Below are 13,901 nucleotides of genomic sequence, written 5' to 3'. Positions count from 1 at the left end.
GAGAAATCCGCCCCCATGAGCCAATCACCTCCCTCCAGGCCCTTCCCCCGACAGGTGGGGATTGCAATTTGAGATGAGATTTGGGTGGGGACACGATATGGTTTATGGACACAAACCATATTGGGAGGTAAGTAGTGGCTTTCAGGAGTTAGCCGAGCAGGTTTAATGGATTTTTTTCCTTTGCTTAAGGGTGTAGGTTAAGTGTACTAAGCATGTGCTAAGTGGAGAATGGATAAGCAGACTTGATACTGCCTCTATTCTCAAGGAAATGGCTTTGTTTTTGTTAGTTTGAAATGAGAATCCAGTGTATAAATCAGCTCTCGATCTTTTAGACTGAGGGGCTGTGGAAGGGACAACTCATTTCAGTTAAAATAGGCATTTCCAGGCTGGGCATGGTGGCTGATACCTGTAATCCCAACACACCTATGCAACAAAGCAAAATCCTGTCTCTCTAAAAAAATTGTTAAAAAATTATCTGGGTGGTGGTGCATGCCTGTGGTCCCAGCTACTTAGGAGGCTGGGTGGGAGGATTGCTTGAGCCCAGGAGTTGAGGCTGCATTGAGCTATGATTATGCCACTGCCTTCCAGCCTGGGCAGCAGAGCAAGACACTGTCTCAAAAAAAAAAAAAAGGCATTTCCAAATAGCCAGTATGAATCAGATCTTAATTTTCCTGTGTTTAATACTTTGCTTTGGATTGAACTGATAGAGAAGTACGTCAGTAGCTAGCTGCTGAGTTACAAATATGTTGATTTTTTCCTATGCATTTATCCTTTAGCGTTCTAGTCCTCCAGGACCATCTTGAGAACAGTGTGGCCTGCTGCACAAGCTTTTCTCCCTTGCAGATTTCGTTGGGGAAAGCCACATTTCCCACCTAGCATCACAGAGTGTGTTTTTCTTTAATTTTACAATTTGCAGCTCTACAAAGACTGTGTTGATAGGAGCAAGGTGTGTGAGACAATAATTATGTTTGTGGAACCTTGTCACATTTTCTTAGACTATTATTTTAGAGAACAGCCCTAAGCCAAGACATTGGGTCTTGTGATCCTTTTCAAAGAAAATCGTTGGGCTCGTTAATCCTTTGATTCAAGTCTTTTAAAATGATATTTTCCAGTTTGACTAATTGAAGATTTCCCACTAAGATAAATGGAAGAGACTTATCATTTGATCAAAATTATAGCAGTGCTTGATGTTTGCCTACCACCCTACAGTTTTCAAACAAAATCCATTTACATTCACTCATTTAATTATCCCCCTGGTTTTTCTGGATAAGCAGAGTTTCCCATGGGTGGAATGCTTCCATTCTTGGGAATACTTTATATTTCCTCTCAGATTTATACATTTCTAGTTGGCACAGCTTCTGCCGTTCAGATGCAGGAAATAGAGAATGCCACTAGAGAAACAGATGGAAAGACAAGAAACAGATCCAAGTATGTGTAAGTTCATTTGTTCATTCATGCATCCAGTCACTTATCTATTTATTCATTATTCATTAAACAAAGTTATTAAATATACTATGGCAGTGTCTCCCATAGGAGGTAATATGATAGGATGTTTAAAAGTAGAATGCTGGAGTAGGAAAGATTCCATGTAAACATTTGTTCAGACACTTGCTAATTTTAAGTTTTTCACAATTTTTTAATCTAGGCAATTGGGAAATTATATAGTCAATCTGTCTTTATATGGTATAGCAGTGCTGTGTTTTCTGTTCTAACTTCAAAAAAACAAACGGAAACAGAATTGCCCAGTGATTACAATGGCACCAGCCTAGATCAGCCAGCATTTAGCTGACTCCCAGATGTGTAAGCACCCAGCCAAGATCAGTAATACCCCCTGACTGGCCCCCTTTAAAGACTTAAAGGTAGTCCTAAAATCAATATAGCACCTTCTTTCTGATCCAGGTAGAAGTACGTGTCTAAATGTTTCTAGCCCTATGGTAGCGTCTGCCACGGCAGCGGTAGCAATGGGGGCAGCTGTGTTGAGGAAGAGTGAGGGTTCCAACTTTTCTGCTGATCTGGGAAGTAGTGGATGTGGAGGGTTGCAATGTCAGAGAAAAAGCAGCCAGTAGACCTGGGTCTCTTGGTGAAGACGATGAGTTTGAGGAGTTCCTTGCCAAAGGCTGGGCTGGCTTAGATGAAGATGCACGTGTCTGGGAAGATAACTGTGATAATCTTAAGGCCAGAAGTTTGAGAATTTGGAAAACGGGCACTTGTTTACTGGTGGGAGTGAGCGTGCTACTGTTTTGAGTAACCTGGCAATGTGTCTTTTTTTTTTTTTTTTTGAGACAGCATCTCACTCTGTCGCCTAGGCTGGAGTGCAGTGGGGGCGATCTTGGCTCACTATACTCTGCCTCATGGGTTGAAGCAACTCTCCTGCCTCAGCCTCCCGAGTAGCTGGGATTACAGGCATGCACCACCACACCTGGCTAACTTTTTTGTATTTTTAGTAGAAACAGGGTTTCACCATGTTGGCCAGGCTGGCCTCAAACTCCTGACCTCAAGTAATCCACCCACCTCGGCTTCCCAAAGTGCTGGAATTACAGGCGTGAGCCACTGCCCCTGGCCAGCAATGTGTCTTAAAAAGTTTTACTTTTGAGTTAGAAGCATTTATTTTGACCCACCAATTCTATTGACAGGAATTTATTTTGCAGAAATAGTCAAAGGTCTTGCCAAGATACTCATGATATATTATTAAATAAACAAACTGACCACAGAATAGCAGGCTCACATAATTCAGTTTTTAATGCATATGTACACACATATCACACCTAGAAAAAATATGGAAAGGTTTTATATGGAAATAACATTAATATTTCTGGATAGTGATCATAAACAATTTTACTTCCTTATTTCTTTTTTTTTTTTTTTTTTTTTTGAGACGGAGTCTCGCTCTCTTGCCCAGGCTGGAGTGCAGTGGTGTGCAATCTTGGCTCATTGCAACCTCCGCCTCCCGGGTTCAAGCGATTCTCCTACCTCAGCCTCCCAAGTAGCTGGGACTACAGGCAGGCATCACCATGCCCAGCTAATTTTTGTATTTATAGTAGAGACGGGGTTTTACCATGTTGTCCAGGATGGTCTCCATCTCTTGACCCTCATGATCCGCCCGCCTTGGCCTCCCAAAGTGCTGGGATTACAGGCATGAGCCACCGCGCCCGCCGCCTCCTTATTTCTTTAGCTTTTCATTTTCTTTCTATTTGTTCTTTAATGAGCATGCATGGCTTCTGGAATTTTTTTAAAAAGCACAAAAAGATTATTTTTAACAGAATGGTTTTACCTGGTAATGGAAAATATAATGACATTGGTATCAGGGAGATAAATTCAGTCCAGTCCTTTTGGGAGAGCAATTTACCGTTGTATCAAAGGTTATAAAAATATGCAACTCCTTTGATGCAAAATTTTGTCTGGGAACTGGAATGAGATGTATCATCTCTGGGTAATAGACTGGAGACTCATTTCTTGGGGTTTCTTATGTGTGTATTTTCCAAGTTTTCAGAAAAGAGTGTGCAGAACAAAGGTTGTAAAAGAAATTAGAGACTCCTTGTAGGTTCCTATGTTTATATCATTTTCTTGTCAAGGAAATGAGCTACAAAGGTGCCAGATCTAATCTTGTTTACCCTTGTTGCTGCCCACACTTAAACTGTTGGTGCTTGTGTTTCTCATCCTACATGCAGAAATATTAGTAATACATTAAAGAAATGAAAGTGGGCAGACATGCAGAAAGTTTTATGTCCAAGGACATTTAATTAGACATTCTGGGTCATTAAAAAAAAAAAAAAAATCCCAGAACATTTCAAAGTAAAAGTTGTAAGCGAAATGGCAGAATGGTTATGCTGAGTACCTGTTAGTGTGTCTTGACCTTGAATCCTGGCATGTGATCCATGGGTCTGGGAATTGTGTGCAGCAGGTACACAGCGTACCCGAGAGGTAATGAAGCCAGTGTTTTAATAAGCCCTGCCATACTTAGAAATTCAAATCCATGGTACTCCCTTCCACGAAGGGAGGTTATAGAATTATTCTAGTACTTCTGATAGCCACAAAGGTAGAAGGAAGTGTAGAATGAGCTCCCTGTGGACCCATCACCAATTTCAACAGCTGCCAGCATTTGCCAACTCATTTCATTTATTTTTCTCCCACCTCATTTATTGAAGTGTTTTTTTTTAATTTAAGATATCATGTCAGTTCACCCATAAATACTTTATCTCTTACCTATTTCACCCATAAATATACTCATTTCTAACTGATAAGCACACTTTAAAAATGTTTTAATAGTATTATTACTTTTTAAGAGACAGAGTCTTGCTACGTTGCCCAGGCTAGCCTCAAACTCCTGGGCTCAAGTGATCCTCCTGCCTCAGCCTCCCAAGTAGCTGGGACTCCAGACTCACACCACCACACCCAGCCAAAAAACATGTTTTCTAACTAGTCAACATACCATTATGCCACCTAACAAAATGAATGGTAAGTCCTCAGTATCATCTGACATCCAGATTGTATCTTAATTTTCCCAGTTGTTTCAAATTTTCTTTGTTGCAGTTGGCTCTAGATATTATATTTGCTTACTACATTTTATGTCTTTTAAAAAAGTGTTTTAAAACTTCTGTTTTTCAACAGACTGAATGTATATCATTGCACTTCTCTGTGCAACACAAGAAAACTATAATGTTTCCTTATCATCATCCTTACTATTATACTCTTAGTAAAGCCCTGTTACATAGTTTGATCATCTTATATGTCAGACTCAAACTCTGAATGAACTCTGGCTTTTCCTTTTTTTTTTTTTAAATTAAAAAAATTTTTTTAAATAGAGACAGGATCTTACTATGTTGCCCAAGCTGGTTTCAAACTCCTAGACTCAAGCTATCTTCCTGCCTCAGCCTCCTTAAGTGCTGGGATTAGAGTTGTGAACTACTGCACCCGGCCTCTGGCTTTTTCTCAAAATTAAATCCACCTCAGTGTCCACATACTTTCTGCCAGTGAGGATAATTAAAACTACCTTCAGACAGTGCTGTGGCATCTCCAGGTGGATTCAGAACAAGATTCCCCAAACCAGCCGTGGGCATTGAATCACGGAGTGATAGTTCTCCGTGTGTCTGATTTGAAGGGTCCTCTTCCCTTGGTGTAACATCAAAGACAGATCTTAGCACCTCATCTGCATGAACTGAGTGTATAAATGCCTACCTGCTTGACTTACCTGTTCTGACAGGGGCTATTGGACTTACCACTAATGTAATTGATGTGTTTGTTTTCACACAGATAATCGCTTATCAGCCGTATGGAAAATCTGTGGACTGGTGGGCCTATGGCGTCCTGTTGTATGAAATGCTTGCTGGGCAGGTAATGTTTTGCTACATTTTCATGTTTGTTTATTGCTGTGTTATGTGAATACTTCAGCTCTGGTTGGGCCTCGAGAGCAAGACCTGACGTTTTAGTGCGGCTGGTGTTGGCGTGACTTCCCTGACCCAGGCGAAAGAGGGAGAAACGCCCCCTTCAAAGTGGATCACGTTCAGTATGCACAGAAATTATCTCTGGTCATAGAAACTCCAAATTGAAAGCTACAACCTGGAGTGTAGACAGTGTCAGTTTCACGTTATGAAATGTACATGTTGCCCAGGCGCGGTGGCTCATGGCTATAATCCCGGCACTTTCAGAAGCCAAGGCAGGTGGATCGCCTGAGGTCAGGAGTTCGAGACCACCCTGGCCAACATGGCGAAACCCCATCTCTACTAAAAATACAAAAATTAGCCAGGCGTGGTGGTGCACATCTGTAAACTCAGCTACTTGAGCTGCTGAGGCATGAGAATTGCTTAAGCCTGAGAGGCGGAGGCTGCAGTGAGCCAAGATCGTGCCACTGCACTGCAGCCTGGGCAACAGAGTGAGACGGTCTCAAAAAAGAAATGTGCACGTTGATGACAGCAGTGGCCTCTAAGTTTTCAGTATCTTAAAACTGGGGTTGGGTTATATGGTTCCCTGCAAGTTTGTCTGCAAAGATTGCCCCAGCTGCTGCCCATGTGTGTAATTAGTATTATTATTTAAGGAAGAAGACAGTTACCTTGAAGAAGTGTTTTAATAGTTTCTCCGCATCTCCTTCTATCTCACCCTTGGCAATTCATTGTAATTTTCACTGAAGTCCAGTGAGGCTGAACATCCAGTTAAGGAAGGTAAATTAGCTTTCTCTTATGATGTGACATGTACCAGATAACCATGTGCCTTATTGCCTAACATGGTACTTTCTAATATAATGGCCTTAATATCTGTGTCATCAGGGTGAGTCGTACTATCTGCCACTTCTAGGCCTGGTCCCTAAGACATCCTTTATGACTGTCCTCATGCTCTAGGCTGAAATTAGGAGGAATTAGTGGAGAAATCTGAGACCCTACAAGATGGTGGTGCTGATGGATGCGAGAAACCTGAGTCCTTGAATGACCCTGTGGGTCAGTGCCCACCCCCACGTAGGACACTTCTGTGGCAAAGTCCCATGTGGGGGTGGGGCACTGACCCACAGGGTCATTCAAGGACACAGGTTTCTCCTGTCCGTCAGCCCTACTACCTTTTAGGGTCTCAGATTTCTCCGCTAATTCCTCCTCCTTTCAGCCGAGCACAGATCAGTCACATAGGATTTCTTAGGGGCCGGCCTAGAAATGGCATGTATCACTTCCGCCTAGGTTCCACTGGCCACTTGGCCCCAGTGGGACACAAAGAGGCAGGAAGTATAGCATATCTGAGAGCTCAGCAGGGGAAGCAGGCTTGGTAATCACCCAGCAGATCTCTGCCTTATACTAAACAGGATTCTGCCGTGGGCAGCTTTTTATAATTCCCAGCACTCACGTGCTAGTGCCAAGACCTGTGACTCTCCATAGCCAGAAGCCTTAGTCAGAGACAATGGAAAGAGATGGCCATGCTGTGCGACAAGCCACCCCCAAAGACATCTTTGTTTCTGGGGAAAAAGTCTTCCCTTCCCACGTTACGTCCATTGACTCATTTATTCATTCACTCACCACGTATTTATTCATTGAATGCTTACAATGCGCATGGCCATAAGGATGAACAAAACAGACGAGAATCCTTACCTTCGTGAAGCTTACAGCTTAGAGGAGGAGAGACAGCAGACAGGTTAGATAAGGCAAATGTATAACACAGCAGAGATAAGCTAGGAAGAAAAGTATAAAGCAGGAAAGAAGATAGTGTTGGGGGAGGTTGAAATTGGCCAGAGAGGATAAGGTTAAGACCTAAAGGAAGTATGGGGTTGTCTGTGTGCATATCTGTTGAAAGAGCATTCCAGGCAGCGGGAGCCACCGCGCGAAGGCCCTAAGGCCAGGGAGTGTGCAGCCACGTTTAAGAAATGGAAGCTCCCAGCAGGGCTAGAGCAGAATTGAGCTAGAGAGGGAGGGAGTAGGAGGCCTGAGGCCAGAGAGGAAGAGGCTCTGGGTCCTGTTGTTAGCAGTGGTGCATCCCCATGAGGCTGCAGCAACCTCAGTTCTTGCCTCCTCGGAAGAAAGAATTTGACTGTGGGGCATCAGATAGAGTGAGAGCCTAAGACAAGCTGTTTCTGTTTTGTTTTGTTTTGTTTTGTTTTTGAGACAGAGTTTTGCTCTGTTGCCCAGGCTGGAGTCGGTGGCGTGATCTCAGCTCACTGCAACCTCCGCCTCCCAGGTTCAAGCAATTTTCTGCCTCAGCCTCCTTAGTAGCTGGGATTACAGGCACCTGCCAACACGCTTGGCTAATTTTTTATTTTTAGTAGAGACGGGGTTTCACCACCTTGGCCAGGCTGGTCCTGAGCTCCTGACCTCGTGATCCACCCGCCTCAGCCTCCCAAAGTGCTGGGATTACAGGCATGAGCCACTGCACCCGGCCTAAGACAAGTTTTAGAGAGGAATGAAAGTTCATGGAAAAGCTTTCAAGCAGGAACAAAAGGAAGTAAAGTACACTTGGAAGAGGGCCAAGCCGGCGACTTGAGAGATCAAATGCACTCTTTGACTTTTGACTTGGGGTTTTATGCATTGGTGTTCTTCCAGGGTCTTACATCTCTTCTCCCCTGATTCTTCCCTTGGGATGGGCTGTCCGCGCGCGCAGTGGCCTGCTAGTGCTTGGGAGGGGCGGCACGTGCAGTGTGTTTACTGGAGTTACATGTGTGCTCAGCTGAGGCATTCTTCCCTTACCAGTCAGATGTCCTAGAAGGTGGTGTACCAGTTAAACTCCGCCATGTTGCCTTTTCATGCGCGTGCTTGAGCCCACTCGCCCAACTCCTGAAATCTTATTGGGAAGCTGCTGCTCACCAGTTTCAGGTGTTTCCCTTTATTGGGAGACTGCCTTTCCTTAGTGCTGGCTGCGACCAATTATTATTTTGCAGAGAGAGAGTTAACCACCTGATGGTCGCCTGACATTCCTGGTGGGTAGGGGGAGCCCTCTCCTGCCCCGCCCATGTCCGAACAGCCACCTGTTGTAACACTGCGACCATGAAGGTCATCTCCAGATCAGGGGCTTTGCCTCTAGGATGGGAGGCTGTGGATGATCTCTCCTTTATGTGTCTTTCATTATATTTCCTAAATACTGAAATGGTCTTGTAGACATTGAAAGACATAAAGCTTTAGCCTGCATTTGATCATTATTTCTCAATGGTGTTAAGGCTTGACTGACATCAAAGGAGTGGTTTATTATTTATTTAGTTCCCCTCCCCCCACCCCAAATCAAAGCATTCCTCTTAGGCCAAATGCGTCCGGGTGTAAATACAGAAAGGCAGTTTGTACACAGTCACCGTCAGTGAGTCAGTGGCTGGAGAAACAGGAGTTGTCTGCTCCTCAAGTTAATTTCCCCCTCTTTAAAATTTTTACAGTAAAATTCAGCTCTGAATTACAGGCCCCCTAGGAGTCCTGCTTTTCATGAAGTCACAAAAAGCCAAGTCCCCCTCTTGATCCCACTCGAATGTTCAGCTCTTGAGTCTGGAAAACAAACCCTGCTTTCATTAAGAGTCACATTTGCATATGCTAACATGCAAAAGGGGCCGGGCGGAAATGAAGCCAGGATCTGTTTCCAAGGGCGCTTTACAAGAGGTCACGTGAGTAGACTCTTGGCCAGCAGGAGACAAGAATTTCAGAACCCAGGCCGGCAGGAAAGTCCTCCTTCCTCCCGCAGCCTGGCTTCTCTCCTCTCCAAGCCTTCCTGGGATCTCATTCCCTAGGGGAGAGCTCAGGGAATGCTTTCTTCTGGCAAAGAAGTCCCCTTTGGGGGGTGCATTTTGAAGCTCTGCCACGCTGGCCTCAGACCTCATTTGCAAATTGGCCTTGAGGTGATTTACAGGCTTTATTTAAAGGTTTTCCTACTAAGCTCACGCCCCCTGGAGAGCACCAGGCTCCAGCTCTCAATAGCTCTGCAAACTTTCTGGCCTGTTTCCAATATTTCCCACACTGCTTCTCAGAGCCACTTAGCCTGCCTTACATGCATACCTTCAGGTCTCCATCATCTCTATTAAAAATGGTGATGGCTGGGCCCGGTGGCTCACACCTGTAATCCCAGCACTTCGGGAGGCCGAGGCGGGCGGATCACGAGGTCAGGAGATTGAGACCATCCTGGCTAACACAGTGAAACCCCGTCTCTACTAAAAATGCAAAAAAAAATTAGCTGGGCGTGGTGGCGGGCGCCTGTAGTCCCAGCTACTCGGGAGGCTGAGGCAGGAGAATGGCGTGAACCAGGGAAGCAGAGGTTGCAGTGAGCCGAGATCGCGCCACTGCACTCCAGCCTGGGCGACAGAGCGAGACTCCGTCTCAAAAAAATAAAAGAAAAAAAGAAAACGGTGATATTCTTTAAAGATGACACCTTAGACCAGGTGCAGTGGCTCATCCCTTTGGGGCACTTAGGAGGCCAAGGTGGGTGGATCACTTGAGTCAAGGAGTTCGAGACCAGGGCAACATGACAAAATCCCGTCTACAAAAGATACAAAAATTAGCTGGGTGTGGTGGCAAGCGCCTGTCATCCCAGCTACTTAGGAGGCTTAGGTGGGAGGATTGATCGAGCCCGGGGGGTCAAGGCTAGCAGTGAGCCATGATCATCACACCACTGCACTCCAGCCTGGGTGAGAGAGTGAGACCTGTCTCCAAAAAAAAAAAAAAAACAACTCCTTAAAGGCATTCCACATTCTGGTGCAATGGCAGGCACAGATAACAACAGCCTTTGTTCCTCTAAATCTCCACCTCACCTGCCTCAAACACAGTGTTTTCATTCAAACCCCCTTCTTCATCTTTCTCTCTGACTCCTCAATGCAAATGTAAACGTATTCCTAGGCTGTGACTCAGCTCAGAAAGGATAATGAAGGCTCTACCCAGTATTATCCACAGCCCCTCCAAGCTTCAGCAATCCCAGAGACCCAGCAAAGGGAATAGATGTTGTTATTGAAAAGTAAGATTAATGATAAAGTTGTTGACAGGGTTTTGGTCTAAGTTTGTCCTCTTTAATCGCAGAGGGCTGAAGATGAGCAGGAAAAAAATAGTTTATTGCCATTTTCTTCTCATTTGCTTTATTTATTGTCAGCAGCCAAGGGAGCAGTTAAGAATAAACAGCCTGAGTCTTTATTCAGTTCCTGGACTGCTTGACAAATACGATCACTTTTGGGGCATAAATAGTGTTTACCCAGCACTCTAATGAGCATCTTGCACCTGCAAGTGTTCTCGGTGATCGTCATAAAGGGACCAGCCCTCTCCTTATGCCCTTTTCTCCCTGGGTAATTTATGCTTTGATTTCACTCCTACTGAATCAGTAATCGCCACTTCATCTTAACTTCGGCCTGAATTGTCCAGGGGAGCATGCCCAGCCCCCAGCCCAGGTTTCCGTGATTTGCAAATAAGCGTGGCCTCCATGACCACTTCCTAGCTGAGATCGCACCAGTGCAGTGAGGTGGCTCACAGCTGTGATTAGGAATCCTTTTTTGCAAAATGTGAACCATCACTCCTCATGTGTCGGTTTCCACAAATCACATATTGTTAAAGTGGGAAGGAGCAGGTGAGAGGGGATAGAACCCATTCAGAAAATGTTTACACCAACCCAAGACTTTTCAACAGGTAGCTTAGCCTGGAACATTGAGTCCAAATTTGTAGAAATTAAAAACCAGGGGAATGGGGGAAAGAGGCGAGAGAAGGCATCCAAAATGGTCATGTACTAAAGCACCTGAGTGACACGTTACCCCCATGGTCCCCAGGCTAAGTGGCTGGCAGTACCGGAAAGGAAAAGGAATAGAATTAATAACTTTTCACCATTCCCTTGCCTTCAACGCCAGGGCCTGAGAGTGAGTGATTACCTGTCAGATGCTCCAGGGAGACTTGAGCCTAGAGAGACTTAACAAAGGCCGTAAATGTGTTCACATTTTTTTAGGCTACAGGATGCCACACCTGGGACGTTATTATGGTGATGTGATTCAGAGAAGAAAACAATGATTGCACAGGTGTCTCTAGTAGCGTTAGTGATGAGGGTACATGCTGGAAGCAATTGTAAACGTGCCATGGAACAGTGGATCTGTCCTGATGACGCATCACTTCAGTGGCATTCAGCTCATGGGAACACTGGCGGCAACAAAGAAAATGTATTTGCAACAGTTGGTGAAAAACAAAAAAACTCCAAATTATGCATCATAATTTGAAAATAATATAAGAGGCTGAGCATGGTGGTTCACACCTATAGTCCCAGCACTTTGGGAGGCCCACGTGGGTGAATCACGAGGTCAGGAGTTTGTAGACCAGCCTGGCCAAGATGGTGAAACCCCATCTCTACTAAAAATACAAAAATTAGTTGGGCGTGGTGGTGCACACCTGTAATCCCAGGTACTCAGGAGGCTGAGGTGGGAGAATCGCTTGAACCTGGGAGGCAGAAGGTTGCAGTGAGCCATGATCGCACCACTGCACTCCAGCCTGGCAACAGAGTGAGGCTCCATCTCAAAAAATAAAAAATATAAAAATAAAACACGGGCTTCAGGGAGCTTTTCTGAATGCACTGGTCATTACTGCTATTCACCAGGTACTCCTAGTCTTCCTCCCTCCTGGCTCAGTAGGATTGTACTTCCTTTCTCATGTGTATTTGTGGGGTGTCAGGGAGCAACATATGACCAGCACCAGCCAATGAGATCAGAGGGGAGGTGTCCAGGGTGGGGCTGGAAGTGCAGGTACAAGACATGGCAGAGCTGCTGCTCCAGCCTTTGCTGCAGCAAGACCGTGATGGCAGCTGCTCCATCCCGGTGGGTCCCCGAGTGCAACCAGCAGAGGCCTCTCTGACCCCCAACGTACAGATAGCATAAGCAGGAAGTGAAACGGGTTGTCTTATGCTTTGGAGATGGTCTCGGTTGTCTGTTTCCACAGCAGGACCCAGCCTATCCTTACTGATACCCGAAGGCACAGTTAAGATACCAATAGTCTACATCTTGAAGTAAGCCAGTCACAGGGACGTGTATCGTATCACCCCACTTATATGAGATGCCTAGAGTAGTCAAATCATAGCGACAGAAAGTCGAATGGTGGCTGTCAGGGGCTGAGGGGACAGAAGAATGGGGAGTCTATTTTGTGAGTGGAGTTTCAGTTGGGAAGATGAAAAAGTTCTGGAGATGGCCAGTGGTGATGGTTACGGAAAAACACGAACGTACTTAATGCCACAGTACAGTGCACTTAAAAGCAGTTAAGATGGTAAATTTTGTGATATATACATATACATATATATATATATAGTGTGTGTGTGTGTGTATGTGTGACAGAGTCTTGCTCTGTTGCCCAGGCTGGAGTGCAGTGGTGCAATCTCGACTCACCGCAACCTCTGCCTCCTGGGTTCAAGTGATTCTCCTGCTTCAGCCTCCCAGGTAGCAGGGACTACAGGCGCACTCTACCATGCCCAGCTAATTTTTGTATTTTTAGTAGAGATGGGGTTTCGCCATGTTGGCCAGGCTGGTCTCAAACTCTTGACCTCGTGATCTGCCCACCTCGGCCTCCCAAAGTGCTGGGATTATAGGTGTGAGCCACCACACCCAGCCTATGTTATATATATTTTATGACAATTAAGAAAAAATAGTCTCTATCTTTGCAACAGAGGTTATATATATTTTATCACAATTAAAAATCAATAGTCTCTATCTTTGCAACAGAGGAAACAGACTAGGAAAAAGGATGCCTTTGATTTGATGGTATTCCAAAGCTGGGAGGAGGCACTTAACTACTCCTCTTCCCTACACCCAAGAACAGCCCCCTTTTACCTTCTTCAGGTTCATGCCACCTTCAACCAGCAGGAATTTGGGGAAGCAACACAGAAGCTGCATCGGCCAGCAGCTGGGAAGGAGGGAGCCAGCCTGATTCCCATCAATTCATTAGAGCTGGAAAACCATGCCAGGTCTCTAGCCCAGAGGCCAGTCGCTCTCTACGGGATGACTTGAAACATCTCAGGCCCCCAGGGCTGCCCCACCCCCTTCATTTTCAGAACTCATCACTGCATATTGTGCAGGCTGTGAATCAGCCTTCTAAAATTTACCCCAACACCCTTGCCCTCATTAGAGTCCTCTTTACATGCTGGGTGGGGCTGTAGCTGAGTACCCCCTGCCTGACTTCACCCCTACCAGGAGCAGTGCTGGATGTCACCCTTCACAGTGGGGCAGGCGGAATTGCTTATAATGGCTAAGAGCCCCAGGCTCCAAATTCAGGATGCCTGGGTTAGCACCTGTGTCCTGAGACTGATTTGCGGAGTGAGCAGTGCCACCCAAGCCGACTGCACAGCGCGTGACATGCAGAGAGAGGCTGAGAAGTGAACGCCACTGTGGTCACTTTCGCTGCTCCTCCCCTCATGCCCACGATGCTCCTGCCTTATTGGGTAACATAGACTCACAGCGGTGAAAAACGTGAGGAGCAGAGACATGTCCCCTCCCTGACATGTGGTGACAGAGAATCCCT

The 13,901-nt window shown here is 45.5% G+C and overlaps 1 protein-coding gene across 2 annotated transcripts in view; it reads left to right on the top strand.

Moving 5' to 3' along the window:
* The window catches only part of PRKCA (protein kinase C alpha), a 498,125-nt gene that overhangs the window by 457,371 nt on the left and 26,853 nt on the right, over positions 1-13,901 (top strand). For both annotated transcript variants that reach the window (XM_004041114.5, XM_063706165.1), the window contains one exon: positions 5,251-5,331. In XM_004041114.5, coding sequence (XP_004041162.1) covers positions 5,251-5,331 — 81 coding nt within the window. The remainder of the gene's footprint in view (positions 1-5,250; positions 5,332-13,901) is intronic.

The sequence above is a fragment of the Gorilla gorilla genome, chromosome 4, assembly GCF_029281585.2.
Source record: "Gorilla gorilla gorilla isolate KB3781 chromosome 4, NHGRI_mGorGor1-v2.1_pri, whole genome shotgun sequence".
In the NCBI taxonomy this organism is placed as follows: domain Eukaryota; kingdom Metazoa; phylum Chordata; class Mammalia; order Primates; family Hominidae; genus Gorilla; species Gorilla gorilla.
Note: the sequence above shows the minus strand (reverse complement) of the source record. Positions and strands in the feature narration are given on the sequence as shown.